Source organism: Solea senegalensis, linkage group LG10 (assembly GCF_019176455.1).
Source record: "Solea senegalensis isolate Sse05_10M linkage group LG10, IFAPA_SoseM_1, whole genome shotgun sequence".
Taxonomy (NCBI): domain Eukaryota; kingdom Metazoa; phylum Chordata; class Actinopteri; order Pleuronectiformes; family Soleidae; genus Solea; species Solea senegalensis.
In genome coordinates, this window is record NC_058030.1 from 14,311,906 (window position 1) to 14,337,391 (window position 25,486).

The 25,486-nt window shown below is 40.2% G+C and overlaps 3 protein-coding genes across 6 annotated transcripts in view; 1 reads left to right on the forward strand and 2 right to left on the reverse strand.

Moving 5' to 3' along the window:
- The window catches only part of LOC122775978 (solute carrier organic anion transporter family member 1C1-like), a 56,255-nt gene extending 39,632 nt beyond the window's left edge, over positions 1-16,623 (reverse strand). The window contains exons 1-16 of one of the 4 annotated variants that reach the window (XM_044036259.1): positions 16,466-16,623; positions 15,181-15,373; positions 14,819-15,016; positions 12,757-12,898; positions 11,876-12,008; positions 11,587-11,708; positions 11,361-11,507; positions 11,019-11,117; positions 10,520-10,768; positions 9,966-10,130; positions 8,347-8,542; positions 8,037-8,202; positions 7,319-7,503; positions 7,006-7,070; positions 6,765-6,882; positions 5,392-6,600 (exon numbers count right to left, since the gene is read on the reverse strand). In XM_044036259.1, coding sequence (XP_043892194.1) covers positions 6,375-6,600; positions 6,765-6,882; positions 7,006-7,070; positions 7,319-7,503; positions 8,037-8,202; positions 8,347-8,542; positions 9,966-10,130; positions 10,520-10,768; positions 11,019-11,117; positions 11,361-11,507; positions 11,587-11,708; positions 11,876-12,008; positions 12,757-12,898; positions 14,819-14,914 — 2,109 coding nt within the window. In that variant the 5' untranslated portion in view covers positions 14,915-15,016; positions 15,181-15,373; positions 16,466-16,623 and the 3' untranslated portion in view covers positions 5,392-6,374. Of the gene's footprint in view, positions 1-5,391; positions 6,601-6,764; positions 6,883-7,005; positions 7,071-7,318; positions 7,504-8,036; positions 8,203-8,346; positions 8,543-9,965; positions 10,131-10,519; positions 10,769-11,018; positions 11,118-11,360; positions 11,508-11,586; positions 11,732-11,875; positions 12,009-12,756; positions 12,899-14,818; positions 15,017-15,180; positions 15,374-16,465 lie in introns of those variants that run through there. The other 3 variants (XM_044036260.1, XM_044036258.1, XM_044036262.1) reach the window with 3 other exon arrangements.
- LOC122775980 (B-cell receptor-associated protein 29-like) lies at positions 2,332-5,284 on the forward strand. Its single transcript, XM_044036264.1, has 8 exons — positions 2,332-2,412; positions 3,293-3,389; positions 3,568-3,668; positions 3,801-3,948; positions 4,083-4,218; positions 4,401-4,497; positions 4,610-4,710; positions 4,807-5,284. The coding sequence occupies exons 2-8, from the start codon at positions 3,298-3,300 to the stop codon at positions 4,840-4,842; spliced, it is 711 nt and encodes a 236-aa protein (XP_043892199.1). The 5' UTR covers positions 2,332-2,412; positions 3,293-3,297; the 3' UTR covers positions 4,843-5,284.
- A 2,037-nt stretch (positions 16,624-18,660) lies between the features above and the next one.
- LOC122776249 (cGMP-inhibited 3',5'-cyclic phosphodiesterase A-like) overlaps positions 18,661-25,486 on the reverse strand; it is a 30,599-nt gene continuing 23,773 nt past the window's right edge. Inside the window, exons 11-13 of the mRNA XM_044036689.1 lie at positions 25,134-25,295; positions 23,211-23,502; positions 18,661-22,362 (exon numbers count right to left, since the gene is read on the reverse strand). Of these exons, the coding sequence (XP_043892624.1) occupies positions 22,049-22,362; positions 23,211-23,502; positions 25,134-25,295 (768 nt within the window). The 3' untranslated portion in view covers positions 18,661-22,048. The remainder of the gene's footprint in view (positions 22,363-23,210; positions 23,503-25,133; positions 25,296-25,486) is intronic.

A 25,486-nucleotide genomic window follows, 5' to 3' on the forward strand; every position in this document is an offset into this window, starting at 1 on the left:
AGTCTGGTGAAGCTGATTCTTTGCATTTAAGTGTATAGACATGGTCAACGCAACCTGCTGAAGTTAAGGGTTCGTGGCATGTCTGAAATTTAGAAATTGTTGATGTACTGGGTTGGGATTAGGGTTAAGCACAACCATCTCTGAAAAAGAAAATATCCAGTGAGCTGCATTTCTCTGGAAGAAAATGTCTTATTGATGCCAAAGATCAGGGGAGAATAGCCAGACTAGTTTGAAATAACGGAAAGGCAACTAAAATAAGCACTTGTTACAATCTCCGAACACACACACACACACACACACACACACACACATCAAACTGTGAAGCCGATTACTTACAGCTGCAGAAAAACCACACTAAAAAAAAAGCCATTTTATTAGGTGTCCCTTCCTGTCCTATATAGTGCAGTATATACACACATCCTCTTGGCCATGGGCTGCCCGAGATAACATATGCATTGTCACATTTTCTGCTGAAACGTACAGACAGACAATAAATTAAATGGATGGCCCTCTCTCAGGTTAGAACACTCCTCCGAGCATGCTATCACTGCAGCCTGACCACCTGCTTACTGCAGGCATTTTCCTATAATGACTGTTCAGTCTCCTGAGTTGTGACCTCTGAGATGGTGAGGAGAGCAGAGCAATCACAGCACATTCAGTTCTGCTACAGTCATTTGCCTGCTCTCAAAAAGCCATCACTGGGTGCAGCTGTAAACATTTTGCTCCTCTGCACTCCTGAGACGTGCAGTCAAAGAGAACAGCAGCCATCTCTCCCTTTTCATAGAGGAAGCCCACATGAATACGGTTTGCAAGCTGAATGTAGCTGAGAAGGTTATAAATACACAGAGTAGTCCATGCAGCTGATCAGAAAATCAAGAAGGAAGAATGAACTGAAAGCGTTGCTGGAAAAATCCCCCAAGTCTCTGTTGTTGATCTGTAACACCCATGCAATCCATGTGTTAGTGAGCAGGTCAACAGCTGTTTGGGTCCTTTTTCAAAGGCACACAATGAAATAAAGACCACTGCGTCAATAATTTGTCCCTCGTGAATGGAAATTTGGAAAAAAAATCCCACTTGTCTGAAATTGCATTCATGTTCTGACGTCAATAAGTCCAGTTTTAGTCTCAGATACTGCTCGACAGACTGAAAAGAGTGAGTGGGGAATTGTTTTGGCTCTGTGCTTAACTGTTTGACGTATTTACAGGACATCTACTGTGCTCACTCTCTGACCTCCAACTCACCCTTGCTCACATCGTAAAATATTCCATCTTTTACCATCATTACTCAGATGACACCAGTGTCACAGCCACTAACATCTCTAAAGGAATTCAACAATTCAGTGATTAGACTAAAGTAATTGTTGTGGCCCAGAAGAAGAAGAATTCAGTGCCATGACGATAAAAGCTCAAATTCATACCTGAAATCTTGAAGTTTATGGCCTCAGATGAAATTTCAAGAGTTACATTAAAGGCAATTGCAAATGAGAACAACAAAACATGTCATGTCTTTTCAGCAGATCAGGCTACTGTAATATAATGTCTGCACAGATGTTAGTAAAACATTACATCAGCACTGGCTTAGTGTAGCAGGCAAAGAATCGTTTGAAAATTGGTTGCTTGTCTCTGAAGCACTAAATGGTCTCTGGTCTAAATATTGTATGTCTGGGAAAGGGTTACCTGTGGAACAAGCTTTCTAAATAACTGAGGTTGTCTGACACTTAAAGTGTCAGATCAATTAAACCAGGGCTTCAAACTGTATCTGTTTCTCTTAAATTAGTCTCTTCCTTTTTACACCACTTTATATTCCCAAGAAAACTTAACGTCTTTTCAGTGTCCAATTTTTGTCTTTGCCTGACGTGTAGCTGCTACTAAAGACAACTGACGTAATAACAAAACATTTCTTGACCTAAAAGAAAAAGCTACTGTAAATTATATCATGGGATAATATTGCCACCTTGTGGACATGGGTGTATTTTGTCTGTGCCATGTTTCGTGCAGGAACTGCTGAGTCATACAAGTCAACATATCAAAAGAGACATTGAATATGTGTCTATTTATCTAGTTTAAAGTTAAGGTTTGACTTAATTTACATTTAAACACACAGCAAGTCTCCCTCATATGCATGACATGAAATGTGAGATGGCATCAACACACACACACACACACACACACAATGGGTCAAATGTATTAAATCACATCTTGCAGTTATATTCAGTCGATTGAAAATAAAGCACTTGGATCACTGAATGCTGTGGTGTTTTAAATAATCCAAAGGGGGCCGGACAACGAGGTCACCTGACTAGGGGAGATTTATTTAGGACTGTCGGTTCTCTGATGGTCCTCAGCAGCTGCTGTGAATGAGAATGAGCCCATGTGCATGTCTGAACTTTCCCATTCCTCTGCGGTCTGTCTGGTAAGCAAACAACTTGATTTTATTTCTTGGTACAGACTGAATTCCACCTGGTTTTAGACTAAAAGAAAGTAGAACATGGTTGGTTAATGATTTAAATGGGTAGAAGTAAATGTCTAAATGTAGCAAGAAGCAATGGATATTTACTGCAATTTATTAAAACAGGCCTACAGTAACTTGTATGTGCCTTAAAACAGCATGTAATTGTAAAAATAAGAATATGTTTTTGTATTGATTTCCACTGCCACATGTCCGGTGTGAATTACAGTAAAGCTGTAGTGCGTAACTTTTAAATGCTACATTCAAATCATTGTCAAATGAATTCACAAAAGGCTGATGAATCCTGTAAGCGCCACACGACTCTCTCCGTTTCTTAATATAGCAATGTTTTGATCTCATGACGCTGTGTGTGTGTGTGTGTGTGTGTGCGCATTCTTGCGCTGCACACAGGAAGTCATTTGTTTTGTGTCCAGACAGATGAAACGGCAACATTGTGCTAGTAAAGGTATTCGGTTGGAGTATGACGTAAAACACAAAGAAGGGCCCACGAAAGGTTTCAGAGGTGGATGCTGCTGCTCAAAAAAACAGGGTCAATCACCAGTTTGACAGAATAAATGCTTCTTGTTCTCACGCTGGAAACACTTGACACAGCCTGTTTTGGGATGCAGGAGGAAGCATATGAATAATGTTACATCATTTCTAATTCATGAAGACCAAACAGGCAGAAAAACAACATTCACAAAAGTTACTTACTTGAGTTCTAAAGTGATAAAAACTACAGTATGAATGATACTGTATGGATGCATCTGGATTATATATATATATAGACATATATATATACATACATACATAAAGTAAATGAACTTTTCTCATGAAATCACAGAGACAATGACTCTCCAGTGGACGGCTGTGGCTTTCTTCCTCTATGGAGAGATAGCAGTCAACCTCATCTTCTGCATACCCTTCATATCAGCACAGAGGTAGTGTCATTTAATAAAGTACAGCAACATCATCTGTGTTACTACAAAACAACAAACTCATGTTCTGCACGTGTAACATGCAGTTCCTACCACTCACCAGCAGAGTGCGCCCACATCCTCCGCTCTACCGTTTGTTTTGACAGCTGCACTCACACTGTCCTTTTGACCTACTTTGCAGATGGCGTAAGGTTTTCAGCTGGAGAATATGGAACTGGTTATCACCATACTGGAACAAATGCTTCTTTACTATGATCATGGTTCTGATTGTTCTTTTCCTTGGTAAGCAGTCTGCGGTGAGTCAGAGACAATCTGCTGTGAGTGTCAGACACTGAACAACACCAAGAAGCCTGCTATACATGTGTGTAAGCCAAGCTGCAACAGTCATGCCTCTGTTCTCCCGCTCACGCTCAGATGCACTCCGTGAGGTACACAAATACTCCGGGCCTGAGCCAATGCAAGATGCTAAGGTGAACCCAAATGTGTACGACCATGTCCACATGAAGCTGTTCAGGGCCCAGAGGAACCTCTACATATCTGGCTTCTCTCTCTTCCTCTGGCTGTGAGCTTGACTGCTTTCTATACTTGCCCATTCGCCGATATTCACCTTTTGCAGTACACGACGCAATGAATGTCCTGTTTGTTTGTTTTTTATTCCTTCCACTTGTCATTTCCTGTCCTGCAAACACATCACAGTATCATGCGTCGGGTTGTCACACTGCTAAACCAGGCTGCTGTCACACTGGAGAGCAGTGCAGGCCTTCAGGCACAGATGGAGAGTGCAGTCAAGGCAGCCAAACAGAACCAGGAAGACAACTTGCGACTCAAACAAGTAAGAGATAGAGTTAACTGGAGCTTGAAGAACATATGAAGCCAATGTTATCTCAGTTTTCCCTCAGTACACGCTATCTGCTCTGAAATGTATGCATTGCGCAACAATTTCATCACATTTTGAGTTATTTAAGTGTCTGTGGGTATGGTTTCTATTTTGTATTTTTTTATTTATGTACTCAGGCTCTCCTCGATGAGGAAAATTCCTTGTCAGCAAAAAACCAGCAACTGAAGCAGGAGGTGGAGAAGCTGGCAGGTCAACTGAAGACTGCAAAGGAGGGTGAGTTATCCCTGCATACAGACGCGATCAGTCCAACATCACACAAGTGTCCGCGCAAATATTAATCATGAAAAGGTTGGAAACAGTGTGCTAAGTCGTAGTGTGCTTGTAGCTGTGAACAAGTCTGATGCTGAAGTCGAAGCCATGAAGAGGCAGGCGAAAGGTCTGGCACACGAGTACGACAGACTACTGACGGAACACCATCAACTTCAGGTATCACCATCCAAAAATAACAAAACAAACAAAAACACAAAAAACAGCCACTTCCTGGACTTTTTTTTATTTTCTAATTCACTACTTAATCCACAGAATCTCCAGAGTTCTGAAGACAAAAAGGATCAGTGACCACAGGAATACAGCAGCGGAAGCCACGGCACGTTTGAGCTGACAGAATTAAACTAACAACCATTTAATGGATAAACGATAGCACTGAATATTTTGAAATGCTTGTGTGTGTTCTGAATTTACATTGTGCCTTTTTGTATCATCTTTTAATACCTGCTCCCTCTAGTGGTTGATTGTAGTCATGCTAATGCTAAATGACTACTAACGGACTGTCTTATGAGATGTAGCGCTTACATGTTTTTGTATTTACTATAAACCTCTGAGAAAACAATTAGAACATTTAGCTTTAACTTTCTTTTTAAAATAGCGGTCCTTAAAATCTGTCTTGAATGGTGGATCTCCCTGCAAATAAATCAATGTATAGTGTGACACTGATCTTGATTTTTCTTTTGTAGCTTGCAGAGTTTTTTGTGATGTAAAAAAGGGCATAATTATTACAAATAAACAAAAAGGCTTGAAAGTGTGTGTGTGTTTTTCCGTCATGCATTACAAAGTGGGCTGACACCATACATAAGGATACATCTGAAAACAGAAATACAGTGAGCTCCATAATAAGACTACACACAGTTTATTATACACATTGCAGTCAGTTACAGATGTGCTTATGTTTGTAAACTGATGCTGCAGATGTTGAATACACTTTTTGAGCTTTTTGAAGGCTGCACATCTGTTCCTTTATTCTTAGTAACTCATTGTGTTGAAGCCACAAAATATCGAAACAGCGATGCCATGGTGGGAACGCTGTATTTGACGGTTTTAACTCTGGAGGCGGACACGATAGTTGCAGCTGTCCTTTGTTTCCTCTTTGATCTGGTTGTTCACCTCATCTCACCACAGGCTGAAACACCTACTTTGCATCAGTGCAGCCAAATGCAGTTATTCCAGTGGGTGTGCCACTGGAATAACTGACAACAGATGTGCAAAATATTTGTATGTCTATTAAATGCATTCTAAACCTGAAATTAATCAAATCAAGCTTAATGCCTTAACCTGGCTCTTGTTTATGACAAAGAAGGGTGAGAGCACAGTGGTTTCAATTACTTCACAAAAGTAATTTATTTAACCTAAAAAACAACAACACATAAAACACTTAAATATGAGGTGTGATGTCAGTGTAACACCACTGTGTGTGTGTGTGTGTGTGAGTGTTAGAAGTGCATCACAAAATCTGCTGCTTCTGCAAATACCAGCGTGATCTGCAGACATAACTGAACCCAGGTCAATATCTAAACCTCCTCAACAAGCTTAACCCACTGACACTCCGAGACTCTTGCTGCAAACCAGCATGGGTTACCACAATAGTAATAATAAAGGACATAGAAAATGAAGCGCTATTACATTCATATTTTCTTCAAAAGTCTTACGTTTTTGAAAAACACAACTTTTACATGGATCAAATACATTTGTAGGTATAAAAAAACGTCTTTTTCTCAGATATGTCTTAATAGGACTCCTTGTCAAATACACACGATTTGTATTAACAAATGTGTAAATAGTGTGTGTTGCTATTAAGTGCTACACGGAGCCGAGTCTCACAAGTGAGTTTCTGAGTCAGAACTGCAGTCTGTGGACAGTATTACCTGCTCACAGTGTATGGAGCCGTTCTCCTCTTTCCTTAGTGATGCCATCTCCGCATTCGCACTGATGAGAGCATTTTTCTCCTTCCTCTTAATATGTCTTTTGAGCAGAGCAAATCCCAGAACACAAAAGAAGAAGGAGACTGTCCTCAAGACCAGTGTCAGGCCCAGGTACACTGTCCTGTCAGAAAAGACAAAATAATCACAATTTCAGTTAGGACAAGCATATTTATCATAGAACAGCTAGTCCTCTTAGTCTCACTTAAGTGAATGTAGATGTCTACTCTCTATGAATTCAGGGGTTCAATGACATCCTGTTGTGTACATAATATAGGGTTTCATTACCTGTAAGCTGAGGTATTATATATTCTACACGCTCCTCTTCCTCCGCACAGTTTGTATCCCCATTTGAGGCAGGTGGTATCGATTATGGCTCCAAAGTATATGGGGGCAGGTATTCCAGCTGTTGCACAGTTTAAAATAAGTTGTTACATCAGCAGATAACAGGTTACGTTAAGAATGACTCCCACAGTTGTCCTCACTCCTGGTGCATCACTGTGCAGTCAAGCAACAGAGTTATTCTCACCGAGCATACGAGTGGCCAGTGTGTGGATTCCAAGTGCAAGAGATTTAAGCTCAGGTTTAATGAACCTATGGAAACAAAACAGAAACTTTAAATCTGACTTTCCAACCACACAGCACATGAAGGACAACTTATAACATCTTTACGGGAATATTTAAAATGACTCAAAGGAGCATTGTATTAAATACAAAATAATACAAAGTTTTAAAATTCTAATTACATAAATGATACTGTCAAAAACACAGACACAGTGATAACATGAGACCAAAACTTGTCTGGTATATAACAAGAGCCCACAAGAGGGCTGTTGACAGACCTGATAAGCAGCACAAAGCCAGGTGTCCCCCCAAGAGAAATAATGAAGGAGCTGAGGACAGACAGAGCCAGGAAGTATGGAAAGATTTTTTCACAGTCGTCTTTGCGTGGGCACTGACCCAGAGTGACCGTCATATTGCCTGAATGGATCATAGTCAGTGCCAAACACCTGCAGTTGTCAAACACCTAAGAGACAACACATGTTTCAATATCAGTGTTAGATGATACGCAGCAAGGACTAGTCAATAATTCAATAACAATATACGCATCACACTACACGTTTCTTCAATATCAATGTAAGGTTCAGAATATTCGGTCTATACATAGTGCAAGCACATAGCAAATAACTGGTATTAAACGCTTTCACTGGTTGATTTCTGTCCATAAATGAGTCTAAAACCAAAATGTCCTCAACTGTCAATCATGAGCAAAACCTAATCTTTAATTCCAGACAGCTTATCACAATGACTATCAATATTGAGCGACATGAAACTAAAGACAGTTTCACTTCCTTGCGGCGGCGCTGCTCGAATTAATGAGGGAAACTTGGGTGGAAGTTACCTGGCTGAAGAGTTTACAGCGAGACAGGTAAAACGTCTACATGGGCTTCCTATCACACTGGGCAACAAAATGTCCACTAAACCAAAAACATTCTTGAGGAGTGGAAAGTGTCGAGCAACACCGTTTCCTTTTGTCCATTTCATAAAAGTGTGTCTGACCATGTTTTTTGCAGAGCCAGAGGAGGAGGTGCATCCTGCCAAGCACGGGGACGCGTACGTGATCCCATTCTCTCCACACACGGGATCCCACTCCCTGCCTGAGCACGAGCACTGAGAATTGCAGTCGGAGAAGAGAGATTTTTCCTGATAAGATGTGCCCTCCACTCTGCATGATGTGACAACATGAGAAGACACATTTATTATTGACAGCCGTCGTGAAAAATAGATCAAAAGGATGGAACACAGAGACAGAGAGAGCGTGTAATGAATGATTGTAGAACTGACAGAAATACACACAGACATCACTAACCCAGTGTATGAGACTGTGACGCCGGCCACTTTAGGGTTCTCGCAGCCCATGGCTAAGAAAAAGAGTGACAGGAGATATCCCAGCAGGGAGGTCCCAAAAGCAAATTTAGCTGCTCCCATGACACCCAACCTGAACTTCTTCATAACAACACCTCCGGAGAACATCCCGAGGGCCACAGCTGGGATGTTGATCATGCCTAAGCAAAGCGGGCACAACAAGACAACACATTCTTGGATAAGGGACCAGAAAACAACCTGGAACCTTCTCCTGGAAACAAAAGAAGATCAAAAACATACAGCTCATTCATATCAAAGTAGTCTCATTCAGTCATGTTGTGAAAGATGAAAATGTTTCTTGATGGTTGAGAGGATGTGGTATTTCTCATCATCTCTTTACTTATTCAGTTACGTGGATGAAAAGATGGCCTGCACTTTTTCAAGCGAGGTATAAATGTTATTTCACATTTCCAACCATTTCTTCAAACAGTGATGTGGGCCCAGGGAAAAGCATTTCAATTGTCTGTTATTCATGCAGGTAAATAAGGAAAATGACACCACATCTTGAGTCTAGAATCTCGGTTGTCATCTTAAAGCTGTAGCCTTTACTTAAGAGGGATGTCGGAGCTGGAGCATTAAATATTAATCAAAATCTCATGAAACACTTATGACCACCCAGCTCACATCACTTAGCATTCGTAAATATTGTTCTTTCAGCAACACAGGTTTTGAGCAAGCACATGTGTGTGTGGTCCATTACTTCTTTGTTGTAACAATGCTTGTTGCCAATAAATCTTATACAGTTGGAAAGCCTTTTTATTTCCCTTTTAAATGGTGCTACATTTGTAAAGAAAAGGCATTTGTGAGTTGCACGGCAGAGTTGAGTATGTGCGTATGCCAGTCTTGTTTGGTGTCATTTATTGGACAGAATTTATCGAAGTTTGAAGAAACAAGACATGTTGGCAACGTAACAAACAGGGGCCTCAGTAGCATGTGGAAGAACCATACACAGCCACAACAGCCTGGCACCTCCTCCTCATGCTGGTCACCAGCTTTGGTCACACACACACACACAGCTGTTCTTCAACCAGCACGTGTCACAAATCAGCCACACGTGCTTGTGTTGGTCACTCTGGCACAAACGGCACGGCCAAGCTGAAGCCACAAGTGTTCAACGGGGGTTGAGGTCAGAACTGCAGGCAGACCATTCCATCCTCTCCTCTCCCACATTCTGGAGGTAGTCTCTGATAAACCTCACTCTGTGGGAGCCAGCGTTCACATCTTAAAAGGAAAGAGTTTGGTCCCAGACTGTGGAGATATGGGATTGCCACTGGTTGCAGAATCTCATCTTGACATCTCTCCGCATTGAGATTGGCAAGAAGATTTGGCAAGTTTTTCCATAGACACAACCCACATACCCCACACTGCAGCTCATCCCATGAATGCAATTTCCAACAGTATAAGATGAATTGCCAAGAAGCATTATTACAACAAAGAAATTGTCCACCAAACACACATTTACTTACTTTTTGTGCCAAGTTATAAATAATCTGGAAAAATAAAACAAAATCTAGAAATTGAAATCATAAAACGAGGGATTCATTACAATCATAATCTGCTTACCCATAAGAAAATTGGCTTTTGATGCCGACTGGCCATAGTGTTGCTCGATGTACTTGGGTTTGTATGTGACCATGCCAATGAGAGAGTTGAACTGAATGATGGTCACACACAAGTAGACGATGTACACGGGACTTCCAAGGAGACTCTTCAATGTAGGCACAAACTCTGTGTGACAGGTGAGACAAACACAACCACGATCAGACTGAAACAGGAGCCGTGTGGTTCGTGACACACATTTCACCCACTCGACAATGCGGAGCACATGCTGTTCAGGGGTTTAGAAATTCATGTTCTCATAATTCATAGATTGAAATTGTCAGCATGTGGCATTCAAATCCAGACCCACAAATGGATTTAAAATGTCATCATCTACATACAGCATACTGGGAGTTAAAATGAGCGTGCAGCTGTGGTAAAAACAGGATTCTGTCGGTTTAAGAAATGAGTCACAAGTAAGTCAGGTGAAATGTGTTGTTACATCCTTACAGAGACGGCTGGATGGATCACATTGCTATTATTCAATATACACTGCAATCATGAACTTGTTTTTATACCCTTGGCCATTTGATGTAAATTAGGCGGCTCCTCAGGTCTGAACTTGTGCTTCATGTTTGGGGAATCTTTGAGGAACCTGCTTTGCTCTGGCGTGCAGCTGGCGTCGTGTTTGTCCACAGGCATTGGCAGCGATTTGGGCAGGAACCAGAAGGGAACAGCAGTCATGAGAGTGATGATGCCAGCGATGATGTAACCCAGCCACCATGCGCCCACCCAGCGGGCGTCACTGGGAGTAATGGTCACAGTCTCTGTGAAGTGATGAGGAAACTTTCATGAAGAGATTTGTTTTGGTTGCTTCACTACAGGTGCATTTTCTTTCTAGTTACATTTAAATATCTTGGTTAAGTGCTTTTTTTAAACAGATGTATCAAAGGTATTATTGGAGGATAATTGGAGGATTGGTACATTTTGTTATAGTGAGAAAATGTAATATCATTGTTCTGTTATTAACTATTTAATAATGAGTTTATCATTACACAGCTGCCCAAGCTTACTCACCCATGTCCATGTAACCGATGTCAACGTAAATTTTGGCACAAAGTGAACCCAGCAAGTATCCAAAGACAGGGCCGATGATTGATATCGTTTGGACACAACCTGTAATAGACCAACAAGACATGAACTTAACCAAATATATCTATGGTTTTAGGGGACAATGTTGCAAGAAACAGTGCATGCAAGATTTATTCCATTGGCCACAGGTCACATTAGCAAATTCCAGAATGTACTGAACATGCAATAGATGAGATTCTCAAGTTTGGAAATATGTTTCCGTACAAAAGTTTCATGAAGGCAGGTCCACTTCCAAACCTACAAATATAAAATATAAGGTGCATTCACCAATGTAGAGAGCAGCATTCTTGGACTCTGCATAATCATCAATGTAGGAGATTCCCAAAGGTTGTATCGGAGTCTCTCCAATCCCTCGCAGAACATTTCCCAAAAACATGTAGGCCAACATGGAAACACTAGACTCTCGCACACAACCTGAAGTTGAAAAACAAACAGTAAAGGTGAGCGGAGCAGTTCCAATTCAAATACTTACTGACCGAGCAATTGACCCTACCATTAGGTGGCAGTAGAGAGGGTCTGTCCCCCACACTACTGGACTCAGCGGAACTCACTGGACATGGAGAGAGGTTATTGGTTGAATTCACTGATGATCGAATGGCTGTTTCGATCTTATAGCTGCGTACAAAATACCAATGTGACTGTTAAACAAGGGAAGGGTATTGTTAGACAATCTGTGGATTGCACAAAATCATCCGTCACAGACTACGTGTTCATGTTTGAACAGCAGTGCATACATACAGACAGACAGACAGACAGACGTACAGACGTCCTGTTGTACATACCGGCCACTGATGAAATGTGGCATGGCCATCAAGAAGGTCCCGAAAGACATTAAGATACATCCGACTGATATGATCTTGGGGCGGTGAAGTTTGGCACCAAAATAGCTCACAAAGGCAATCACCAGCAAATTCCCTACAGGGATGAAAGAAGAAATCTTAGTCATAGTATTCGTCAAAAGGTTTATGTTATTTATAAATGAAATCAATTCCTTTGAATTAAAACTTCACTGTGTAACCTTCAGAGGTGTTTATTGGCACAAATGATATTAAATGATCATTATAAGTATGTTTGTATAAGGGTATCATCGCTTCGTAATAAAAATAGTTTGGTTTAGTAGCCTAAGATTGAGCCTTTTGTATATACACGTTAGAAAAAAAACGAGCGTGCAGTTGACAAAGCCATTAACAGCCTTGCTCCAGCTTACTTAGCAGAGATTTTATTTGTAGTTTCCTTACTGTTTCATTGTGTTTTTTTATCATTTCTTTTTTATGCGAGTACCTAGCAGATATTGTAAAGTGCTATATAAATAAACACTGATTGATTGTTTCAATACAAACTGTATGATCACAAGATGTGAATGACCGAGAGCTTCAAAGACTCTGATCAAAGTCAGCATAAATATTTATTTATTCATATTTATCTGCACACATTATGATCCATTCTTCATTTGATGTTCCCAGTCTGTTGCACAACAACACAAATCATGACAAATTCCCTCCAACTCACGCCCACAATTTTTCCACTCATTACAACTCAATTAATAATATTCAATGCTCTATGGCGTCACCCCGGCCGACATGCTGAGAAGTTATACCTGCATTAGCATGTAAATGCTTCATGAAAATAAAGAGACACACGGATGGAAAACAGAGAAACTCACCCACTTCAAAGCTCCCATCTATGATGCCGATCAGGTAACTGGAGATGTCAAACCGCCTTTCCAGTTGTGTGATCGTGCTCTTCATGTAGCTGCCAGATAAAGCCTGGGCAAAGGAGGCAAAGGACAAGGCTGCCAGGAACGTCTAAGAGAAGAGTGAAAAGTCAGAAAATAAACAACAAACAACATACATACATACATATATAAATATATATATACACACATACATACACACACATGCATACATATATCACAGCTGGATTTATGGGAGTATTGAGCTTCATCCTCCTCTAGCTCAGCCACCTGTTGTCACTGACAGTTGCTAACAAAGAGAGGATTAGAGAAGCCAATCACAGACACTGTCCACAGTCCAAAGTATGAGATCTGACAGACCAAAGGAGACACAGCATGGTTGGAAACCATAGACTTCACCCTTGTGAATGAAAATAGCTCAAGCTCTCTCTCACACACACACACATACACACACACACACACACACACACACACACACACAGGCCTGTCCTCCATGTCATGTCCAAGATTTTGAGATCTTAAAACTCTAACGAGTGAGAGATAAGAACGACGACACAGGGTGAAAATAGACTTTCCTGTAACTTCTGACTATCAGGAACAAAATGAATGAGCTAAGGTTGGAGCAGTGTAACCATAACAACCACTAATCTGGACAAAACCCTCCAGTGTGAGAGCATAGTTAGCATTCACACCACACAACCTATGCATGTCATATGACTCCATTGATCATTTTGAACCGTCTCCTTCATATTGTACTTCATTGTTACTATGACATTAACATTAATTAAAACCCAGAATCCCTACCATAATCTGATTACTTGGGCCATAACCTGCTTCATCATAAGTATTAGTCTAGTTTTACTGGACCTAAGGTAACCTGCATTTGCATTATAACAGTCAGCAGTGTACTTCTTCATATCACTATTACACTTTCAAAAGTAGTGATTTACTTTGTTGTATCTCACAAAATCTTCATGTAATGTAAAACCAAAAGCAACAGACAACGTAAAAACCTGTTCTAGTTTAACAAGTGAATGTTGTATTAAGAGCAGCACAATGAGAGGTTTTACCATAGGATTAAACCAGAGAGGGACAAAACACAGCATGACTGAAATTCCTCATTGTTTTAGCTCGTAGCTGAAGCATTTCACTAAGCAGCTTTTCATCCATAAACCTGCACACCAATTTTGTACTTGAGAGGGGATCGGGCCAGAGGTCAAGGTCAACAAAATATCATCCAATGACATGTTTTTCCACAACATCAAGAGACAAAGTTCACTGTATATTGATATGAAAATGATTTCCCCTGTGCTGAGAACCAGCCTGAGACACAGAGGTTTGCCGTCTCTGAAAACAAGGTCACCTGTGGGGACGCAACGAAAACACAGCTTGCCATTTGGCAGGCTCTTCTGACTGGAAATTAAAGTTTGCAAATAAAGTCCATGGAAAGCATCTACTGCTGCCTCGACACAGGGATCATGACGCGTGACTGATTATGGCTCCACCTACGTTTTCATTTCAAAGAGTACAAAGGTCACGGTAATCCAATGAATACACTCAACACTTTGCATGTATGTCATCATCAGCTCGGGCTGCAACATGCAGCCTGCTTGCTGGTGTTTCAATGATGAATATAAACAACCACAGAAGACTCCTTCAGTGCTTCTGGTCACAGTACATACATAACATGCAGACATGAGAAGGTGCAACCACTAGCACATGCACTCTGTGACACAGTTTCTTTTGCACATGTGACTCTAGTCCTATTTTCTTACAAGCAATCAGGTGACTTCCCGATCACAGCCTTGTGGGCTGTCTCTCCCGTCAGGCTGAGTGTTCCAATGCTTTTATGACCTTTCTCATACACTGACTGTACCCACTGGCCTATATAAGCCTATTTTCAAACCTGGATATCTGCATAGTATCCAGAATCTAAAACCTATGGGCAAATACTAACCAAGTATTTTCTGTTCAATCATCTCAGTGAAGAGTTTCATACAAATACAGATACTTGGTTACGGCAGTACAATACCTTCAGATTAGGATGACAGGAGTTCTTTACTGCAGAGGAGATGTGGCTGTTGTCGAGGGGCCAGCTGCCTGTGGCTGAGCTCTCCTTTTTCTCCATGGCAGCCTCTTCCTGAGCTGCAGCTTCTCATCAGATGATTGACTTTGTCTGTCCTCACTCACTCCGGCTGGGGGGAATTCAGATTTGGAGGTCAGCAGTGATCTGTGAACGCATAGTGCTCAGTAAACAAAAATCAATCAAGGACATACACACCAAAGGTATATATGTATATATATGTATATATATATATATATATATATATATATATATATATATATATATATATATAAAAATAATTTTTGATAATGATGAATACAGACTATTACCATCTTATAATAACTGAAAATAATTTCTTCCCACACAAGCACAAATTGTAGATGCTTGCCGGCTGTCGTCCAAGCTGTGTGCCTGAGTGCAACTTTTGCCTCCAACATGTGCCAACTCAGGTTGTGTCACGATTCGTCCTTGTTCTTTGTCGTCTACTGACTGTTGGTGTGGTGAGTCCTGAGCCTAAGACAACTAAGACAAATCATGCTGATGCATAACATCCAACTTTACAAACTGTTTTCCTTTACCTTATGTACAAAAAGTGGAGGTTATAGCCGTTTGTGCTAAATTGTGCACTCATGTTAAACTGACAGAAAATTGTACAAACAACATTAAATAGTTGTTTGTCACAGTATGTTTGCCCTGCGATGGGCTGGTGACCTGTCCAGGGTGTACTCTGGACCGCCTTTCACTACATACGTCAGCTCCAGCGGCCTCGCGATCCTCATGAGGAGGATAAAGCCGTAGATTATGAATGAATGAATGAGAGGATTCCATGATGTAAAAAAAAAAAAGTTCAGCATTTTCAGTAGAGGTGAAGTAAATCTCTGATGATTCACGCTAAATTTAACATATAGGTCAGCACTGCATACATTACAGTAGCAGCACAGTGGACTCAAGAACACGTTGGAACATAAAAACCAAGACTAGTAAATATTGTGTAGGAGCTTTTTCATAGTGGAGATAGAGAGAGAAAATGTAATGTGAATGTTTTCTTTGTCCAAAGAATAGAGTGGAGTGGGACTAAATTGTTTTTATCCAAAAAAGGTGAAGGTCAACTTAGAGAAGGATATACAAACCTAATAAACAACAGAAAAAAAGTATTCATACAGATACTAGTGGATTTACCTCAGCACAGTGATGCATCATATATATTTTGTCCTTTACAAATGGTACGCCACAATCATTTAACATTTAGGATCCACTTTTTTAACATGTGTGATCTGACCACTCATGCAAAACAGAGTTTAGGATAAAGTCCAAATATAATTCTGAAGAAGTAGAAGAAAAAGAGAGGGTTCAGTAATCCAAGGACATTTGATATGTGCTGCAGATTTAACACAAAACAGGGACAGATGTGGACACACCGGTTGTGGACACACAGGTTGTGGACAAGGGTGGCAAATGGATTCACGATTTCATTCCCATTTATATTAGTGTTTGATGATGTGCAATAGAAACAAGGAGTAACCCGAGTTCAAATGCATTGTAAATAGTGTTCATCTCAGGCTAATTAACCGACACACAATGAATGTTTGTCCAAAAGAACATCATGGTACTCACCAAACTTCACGCCGCTCTGCTCCTCACGGTGCCTCAGACAAGTTGTCCACAATCAAAGAGACGGCCAGACAAAAACAAATGTCCTGTTGTTTCAGTGAAAAGCTTCAGCACAAAGTGTCCATCATCATCACCATCATCATCATCTCTGTGTATGCTATGTGTGTGTGTGTGTGTGTGTGTGCTGAGCAGCAGCAGCAGCAGGATCGGTGTGTTTCACAGAAAGCAGAGCCCACACACTGAACATCGTGTTCACACTCAGACCCCACGACACGTGATGACTGCACTCAGCGAACCTCAGAGACATAGCGCTGGATTGTTGCTGCAAAAACCTGCGGTGTGTCGCTAAAACATGGAGTCATGATGAGGGAAACACGTGGAGTCTCTCAGGTCTTTTTCATGTGTCACGCTGCGGGTTTTTACTCCCGCGACACACACGTGTGTTTTATCCGTGAAAGAGTGTGACTGATAATGACATGACAAATGTGCGAAGCGAAATCACATCCAGCACGTCGCCGCGTGGACGCGTGTGTTTTTACGCACTGTGGAGCATGGAGTGAAGTTAGTCTCACGTTGGATTAATCGCCCAAAAAATAAATAAATAATATCAACAAGCCAAAATATTAATATTATTATCATTGTCATTATTATTATTATCATTATTATTATTAGTATTATTATTAATACTAATAATAACATTGTATGTTTGTATTGTATTGTTATTATTATTATTATTAATAATAATAACAACAACAACAACAATAATAATACAATAAAAAGGGGCTTTCATCTAGGGACCATCAACAACATTTCAAAATGAAGAGAACAGAAAAGTTTTCTCCTAATGAATGGGGAATTTATTGTCGTTCTCTGAATGGAAATCCAAGGGTGATTTACTGAGTAAAACCACACTCATGCTGCCTTCACATGCTTTCAGAATTATGGTAAATACCAGTTCCCAGCATGCTGAATGCACACGAACACCCCCTCACATGGTGACTTCCAGTGGGAAATTAAGAGATCATTGACATTTCTAGATGGCACAGAGTAAGACAAGATTTTCCACACATTTTTGTTTTGTCTTTTCAAAATACTATACTGCTGATTTAGGCGATTTCTGCTCGAGTAGGTTAATTAACTATTCAAAAATTGTCTAACCCAAGAAGCAGGTAAGGGTGAAACATGTGTCGGTCATTTTTCATTTCGCTCCAACAACAAAACACTCGAAATGTAACAGACTCATAGCTCCAATTTCACTAATGGGAAGTATTGTCTTTCAGATGGGACATGAAGGCAACAGTAGTTCTTCACTTTGAATACAAAAGTGCAAATTAACACTAGGCCACGTTTGTGACTTTAGTGACACTTGTTTGGTTGAAATAACACAACTGTGATTAATGCAGTTTATAGTGTTACATTTGTATCTATAATAGTCAAGCACTGGTTACTTCAAGGTGGTGGTGTTGGTGGTGTTGGTGGTGGGGGAGCCAAATCAAATTCAGCTTAGAGACCCATAAAGGCTTGAGCTGGCACTGCCTAACCACTTTTTTGTATTTGTAAAATATGAACAGTCACAAAGAATTGTTTTCAATCTGTGAACTGAAATATAGTGAAAACTATAAACAGTATATATTATATAATTTCCATTGATCCCATATCATGTGAGCAGACATGATAAGGAGGATGAAATTTCAGCTATATATTTAAAATTGCACTTTAGCAGCGGACACTGCACTTTAACGGCCCTCAAAGTTAGACTATTTAAAGTTTTTTAACAGCTATTGAGCCGATCACATCCATTTGGGGAAAACTGATAATCTTGCCTTCTAGGTTTAATGCTCAACCTCCACTACTTCAAAATGAAGATGACACCAAGGACCTGATCATTCATTACCTTGTAGATTTCAAAATGAAGCAAATAACGAAACAATGCAGACACAGTGGTACCACAGAAATTATAGTCTTATAATTCAATGTATTCACATTACAACATCCACACGGCTGTGACAATAACTAATGATCTTCAAATATACTCACTGTATGTTACATAATACCAATATAGGCACTTCCAGTAAGTCTGGCAATATTGCAGCTACAGTATAGTGTCTAAATTACAAAATGGTAAAAATAAATAATGTATATCTAAAAGGTTTTTTTTTGTAGTTTTAAAATGTCTTTACTGTACAGCATATGTATATGTATATATATATATATATATATGTGTGTGTGTGTGTGTGTGTGTATTGTACAAAATGGAGCATCAACCCGGAAGGAAATTAATTATGTTACTTTCACAAATACCATGTATTTTGGAATAATTCTTCCACGTGTTAGTACTGTACATGTGGTAAGTGCAAGGTACTAGTGAGAAGAAAGCAAGTCATTATTTAATCATGTGTCAACTATATAAAAATACTCATCTTTTTTTTTTGTTTGTTTACATAATTGTAAAGCTTGTTTGGGTCCCACCATTACAACTATGCTACACGTGTGAATAATTATGACAATCAAATAAAAAATAAAAGAAATGCACTGGTAAAGCAAGTTGACTTCAGGATTGAAGTCATCTGGTGACAAAAATGCACGCATTGTCCAAACAAACCAAAAAAAAAAAAAGTGCACCATCAGCAAATGAACAAAATGGACAGATGGATAGAATCCGGTTGCAGTTTTGTGACGACCTCTGTGTCCACTGTTGCCAGTGAGGGTCTCAGATGTGCAGGACGGGCGGAACGGATGTCAGAGGAAGCGCAAGGACAAGTGTGCTAAAGGGCCTTCAGTGAATAAGTGTCATCAGAGTCGACTGAGGAACTAATGACTGCGTCACCGTTTTGAGCAGAAGTCGCACCCCCGCTCTTCTCAGTGGCGCGATTGGTCAAATAGAGGACAGAGTCACATTAGAGAGGTTCAGTGGCAGAATTCAAAATGACAAAAACACACACACTGTCCAGTATATATACGTATACTGTTTTCTCAAAGCAGGAGCTGGGAAACAAAAGAAGTTAAGAAAACGTAAGAGCTCACTGGGCAGGAAGTGCAGGTGACATACTAAAAAAAAAAAAAACAGCAGGATTATTGTAAACAAGATACAATAGGTGAGGCAACACATGATCATTAGAAGCCAAAAAAACGGCTGTTCTGATTCAGTGGCTTCAAACAACTGTGTGGTCTGATACAGGGCTTGTGTGGTGGTGAATGATGCTCTGTTTAATGTCTCTCTAATCAGTGGGTCAACCAATTACCTTCAGCTTGTGGCCTTTGTGCTGCAGTATAGAGAGAGAGAGAGACAGCAGTAAATGGGTTATTTTAGTGTTCACCACAGATGGAAACATCATGTGGTAGAAGAATGTAACTGCAAGGATGTGCTGCCTTTTTTTTTTTTAAAGATCAGATATAAGATGACTAAAGGTAGCAGTGTAACAAGTCAGAGACCCATTAAACAACTGATTTACTTCTTATGAGTTACATGCAGACACTGGACAAGATTATGGGCACTTCATTTGTATATAATACTGCCACAATGTACTTGTTTGAGACGCAGTTGAATATACTTGTGGCTTTGTCTCAGTCCAAAGTCGGGGCTCTTATGTGACGTCACTTTACAGCACATTTCTGAATCACATCTCTTAAACATCAGGTCCTGATCATTGAGATATTAAATAGTGTCAATTAATATCTCGGTACAAAATAGGCTTGGCGATTAGGAAGCAGTAAGAAAACAAGGACCTAAACATGTGCATAGTACCTGTAATGTGGAAATATAATGACAACGTTCCAAGTTAATTACAACTTTGACTTTTGGCTAAACTCAGACTTGTTTTGATTCCATTGATTTTGCCCCACAACTGTTTTCTTTTGACGTGGAAACAAAAAGCTTGAAAAAGAATGAATTCAAAATAAATCCTCGTTGTGTGATGCACTCTGATGTGCTGTCTGATTTTAACCACGAGAGAAAGAAAGTCTCCCTGAGGTGCTGGAAGAGGAGGATACATAGATGAACAAAGGTTTTCTGCTTCGAGGTTAAAAGTAAAAGCAGAAAACAATTATTATCATCATTGCTCTTATTCATTATTGTTAAAGTAGCCTGCCATTCCAGTATGTTTTTATCTTACTGTCCCAAGGAATAATGCAAATGTTGACTTTCAATAGTTGAGAGTTTCCTGAGGGTTTAAGATCAGCATCATTTGCAAGTGATTACATAATGAGGACCAGGATACAGCGTACTGCAGTACACTGAGCCTTAAATACAGCAAAGTGTCAGAAAGTGATAGAAAAGACACAAACAACACTGTAGTGATAAAGACAGTCTATGGACATTTCAAATAAAATAAAATTAAACAAATTAAGATTACACATTTAATCCACATCAGGGTGTTTTGTTTAATATATTAAGCTTTCTAACTCTTTATATATTTTTATTGAATGGTTTCCTGTTTTGTTGATTTTTTCCCTTTTACCATCCTAAAACATTTGGTAGTTTCAAAGTATGATTTGATTCATTTTCCTACAGCCCAACGTTAATTTGTCAAGTCATTGACCCGACCATATTTACCCGGAAACTGGGGACTGGAGATGGTACAAATAAATTATTTCAAGCAAAGACCCACACCTGCATAAGCCATTTTCAGACATGGACACCTGGTCTGGACCTGGAGAGTTTACTGTTCATATAATGACATTTAAGCAGCTCGAGATTGTCTGAAACCCCTGGATTCAGGACACCCGCTGGCGGGAGCATTTCCTGCTGTGTTCTCACATGGGCTCATGGTAAATTATCCAGAGATTCTTACTAGCGAGCTGGCAGGGGGAGGAGTTCTGGAGAACGCATGTCGCGCCTCTGGACAGTTTCAGAAACATGCCGGGACTTACGTGCATGTCTGAGAACAGCTTTACAGTGTGAAGAGCCCCAAGTGCTCCCCCTTAAATGAATACGGCTACACTGAATGGTATGGATGACATCATTAGGGCAACACATGTAAAACATAAAACATAAGTATTTGTGTTTAATGCTAAAACGCCACAGGTGAGCAGTTACTTTTGGCAAAAGTTGAAAGGACGGATGACACATCAGTGTTCCTCATGTGATTGACTGCCTTCATAAGCCGTACATAAAAAAAACATTATGGCCTGTGTGCGACCTTAAAAACTCCTAGAATCGTCACACGACTACAGTTAATTGTGATGTCTATATATAATTGCATTCTGAAAATATTTATTTATAAATTGGCAGCAAATGTCTGCAGTCCTGTGTGACCACAATGGGTTGAGGTCTGTGCAACCAGTCTTTTCTCTCTTCTCTTGACAGTAGCAAAAGAGTCTGTATCCCAAAGAACATAAAACCATCCTGTATTGCAATACGGAAAGCTCCTTTAAATGTTTGGATATTCAGATAAAATGTGTAAAGCACAGATTTTTTTCCCACCCTGTTTTTCTTTTTTTGTATAGGCACACATTTCCCAAACTTCTACAGTGTTGTGTCTAAGTGATGTGCTGGCAAAAAACAGGAGTCAGTTGATAGGATAAGAAACAAAGAAATACTTTTCCACATCCTTGCCCTGACTGACACCATTTTTCCCATGGGCCTTTTCACTGTGGGTCGCCCTCCTGTAGTTCCTCTTGAGGTTTAGAGTCGTCCTGTGGAGAAACAGGCCACTCTGGTTCCTCCACTCCCTCCTCTGGATCTTCTCCTTCTACCAGCTCTTCTCTGCTCCCTGGCTCCTCTTCTTCTTCATGAATCGCCAGAATAGGCTCCGCTACATTGTTTAAATGGACAGACTCTGGCCCTTGGTCTTGTTTCTGAGCTTCCTCTGCAATCACCTTCTTCCACATCTCATGGTTCTCCATCAGGTGCTGCGTGATCTGACAAAAGACTCTCCTCCTTTTCTTGGGAGTGGTATTTTCTGGAAAAGAAGAAAGTCAATTTTAATGTCAAAGTAAATGTTTTTTATATTGTACACCAGAACCTCGAACAGTCGTACCGCATCATGTGAAACCCAGTTCATCTAGGTGCTGCAAAGCAAACTGACTTTGTGTCAGGAAAGACGAATTGAGATTAAAAAAATTTAATAAAAATCTCTTTTACAAAAGGGTCGTGGCAGAGTTATTCAGAGTGAGTTTAAAAGCACCCGGTAAGCTGTTATTGCAAGTGATTCCAAACAGATGGAGCAGCAAATAATACAGTACAGGCTTTTGGAACATTGAAAAAGCATCAGTTCCACTATTTTAATGGAGAAAGTAGGTCACTAGATAAGAAGGTAATCAACCCAAGATGGTCTTGCAGATAAAATGCACAAAAGCAGACATCCAACTCTGGCATTCAATTGGAGATGAACTCCAGTGCTCCCTGATACGCAGCGTCCAGCAGGTGTAACACCCTGAGGATGCAAAGACACAAACCAGCTGCAGATAAGTTATTATGTAATGTTGATTTTAAACTGACAGTTTTTAAGCTTTAGTTTAGACCCCCCATGGTTCTCAAACTGTGGTACATGTACCATCAGTGGTACGCAAGCTTCTTCTTCTTCTCTAATTCCACCATACCAGTGTGTGAAGTACATGTGAGGAAGAGGAGGATGATGAGAGAGACAATAATAATCCCTTATTGGGAATAAATCGGCCTCGTGTGAAAAGTCTGTAGCAGACTTTACGTGGTCTGTTTACACCGCTGTATTTTAACGTCGGTGATAATGTCAATACCTTCTCAGGTGGTAAGAGTTTGAGAAGCACTGTTTTAGACCATAGCACTTACGTGACACTTCTGAGCTTGTGGAACTGTCCTCTTCTGCAGTGTCCTCTTCATTTTCATCCTCATCTTCGTTCACCCTGATCTCCGGCTCTTCCTCCTCCTCCTCCTCCTCCTCCTCTCCCTCATCCGGGTTGGGCTCCACCCATCGTCCAGGCATGAGGCTGGCCGAGTCGTAGGAATTGCACAGTGGTCCCACAATGTGTGTGATGAACGATTCCTGAAGTTTGGCCAACTGTGGTGCTGCTCTGTCCATGAAGGGGCTGATGGGAAGACCGAGGCTGGCCTCCTCATCACCCTAAATAAAGCATTGCCACATTAGTATGACATAAGCACCAAGTGAATAAATGTCGGGGACAGAACTAAAGCAGAACCAATTTACCAAAACAACTGAGTCATCACACAGAGGACATATTTAGTGAATAGGTGGAAATGATGTCGAGCATGTTAATTGCTCCATATTTACAATTGATAATTTACTAAATGATCTGTTTCACAGTTAAATTAAGTCCCAACAGTCAGAGACAGAGTTTCTGTGCTGACATCATCAAATAACGTGAAATTATAGGAAAATGATTTATGACATTCATTCTTCACATAGATCCAGCTCATTAATCAATGGCTGTTTTACTGCCAAGTAATGGGATGTTAGCTTCACTCTGAGTCCTGGAGGGCTAAGATGATTTACATAAAACCTTAGTAACTGTGACTAATAGATTCAAAGAAAGAGTTTTGTTTTGTTTTTAAATGAAAAAAAAGAAGAAGAAGATTGTGAGATTGTTATGTTGGTTTATACATAAATATACTATGTTCATAAGGTGCAATAAGGTATTTCCTTCAAAGGACAAAATTATTATTTATGCATTGTTGGAGACTTTTCATTTCCCTCTCTGTGTTTAATTGTATCCATATCTGTAATGGCCTGTTGTACACTGTAGCTTCAGCTAAATCTAAATTGAAGCTAAATTAATAAACATGTTTTAATCTTCCCTATATTGGGCATAAAATAAGGTTCCAGAAACTACACTAGAAAAAAAAGGGCTTCATAAAATGAAGTACTATTCTCACAAAGGCCAGACTGTGTTAGCTTGTATAGAATGCACGCCAGTATATATCTGCTGTTGAAAAACATCCACATGTGCCGTCTATGACGTCTGTACGGACAGAAGTGAAGAACAGCAAATGTATCCTGGTTGCCATAGTGACTGACCCAAAGCCCCATACAACTGTACGACACAAAGCATGTGAAGCACAATGTATGGAAGAGATTAACGTTCCTGACAAGAGCACAGACATTCATTCATTCATTTTCTACAGCTTCGTCCTTCATATGAGGGTCGCGGGGGGGTGGAGCCAATCACAGCGGACACAGGACACACACACACACACACACACACACATACACAGAAGAGGAACTTTCGGATCACCTGCCCACATCAATAAATCCTGGACAGACTTCAGAAGTGATACAAGGTTGTCTTTCACAAATGAACCTCATTTTCCTTCGTGTTTAATAAATATGAATAGCCTCCAGATATACACAAGTGTCGATATTCTTACAACAACATGACCTTAAAGTATTTATTAGCCCCATGAGAAGAGACAGTACAATACAGAGCCAAGATTCAGACTCACACAGTAATCAATCGCACGTAGCCCTCAAGCTCTATGTCATAATCAAGGCTCCATTGATAGGTTTTCTTGCGCCCCATGAGAGTTCTTGTGTGTACATGCTTTACTGCTTTGGACTCTAAGTTGTTGACGATGCATGTGACCATTATTCTGACAATAAATGAATATGTGTCAAAACAGAAAACTACTTGTTTTCATGTTGTCTGCAAGTTGTTATTGTTGTTGTTGTTGTTGTTGTTGTCGTTTCCCCCTGCATATAAACAGAATCCTCACATTTTTAGGTCGTGGTTCACACACCTGTTCATAGAACTCGTTGACGATGCCCTCGGTCCACTGCAGATGCAGGTCCTTGCACTTCAGCGGTCCATTAATATCAGCCAGTTTAATGCACATCTGGCAGACCAGCAACCTGTCGTTCTCATTGGACCAATCGATACCTGAAGATGGATCGTCACCCACCTGGAGGATCAACGTAAAGACAAGGTGACGTGGAACATACATTAATGTCAAATGTTGCCACAAACATTTCTGTTCGGTAGAGTCGTTGGTGCTAAACCCTCAACGTTTAAAGTCTAAACAATTTGCCGCTTTTTTCAGACACTGTTATGAAGCACATAAGCAGACTCTTTTATTTTGAAAACCACTATATG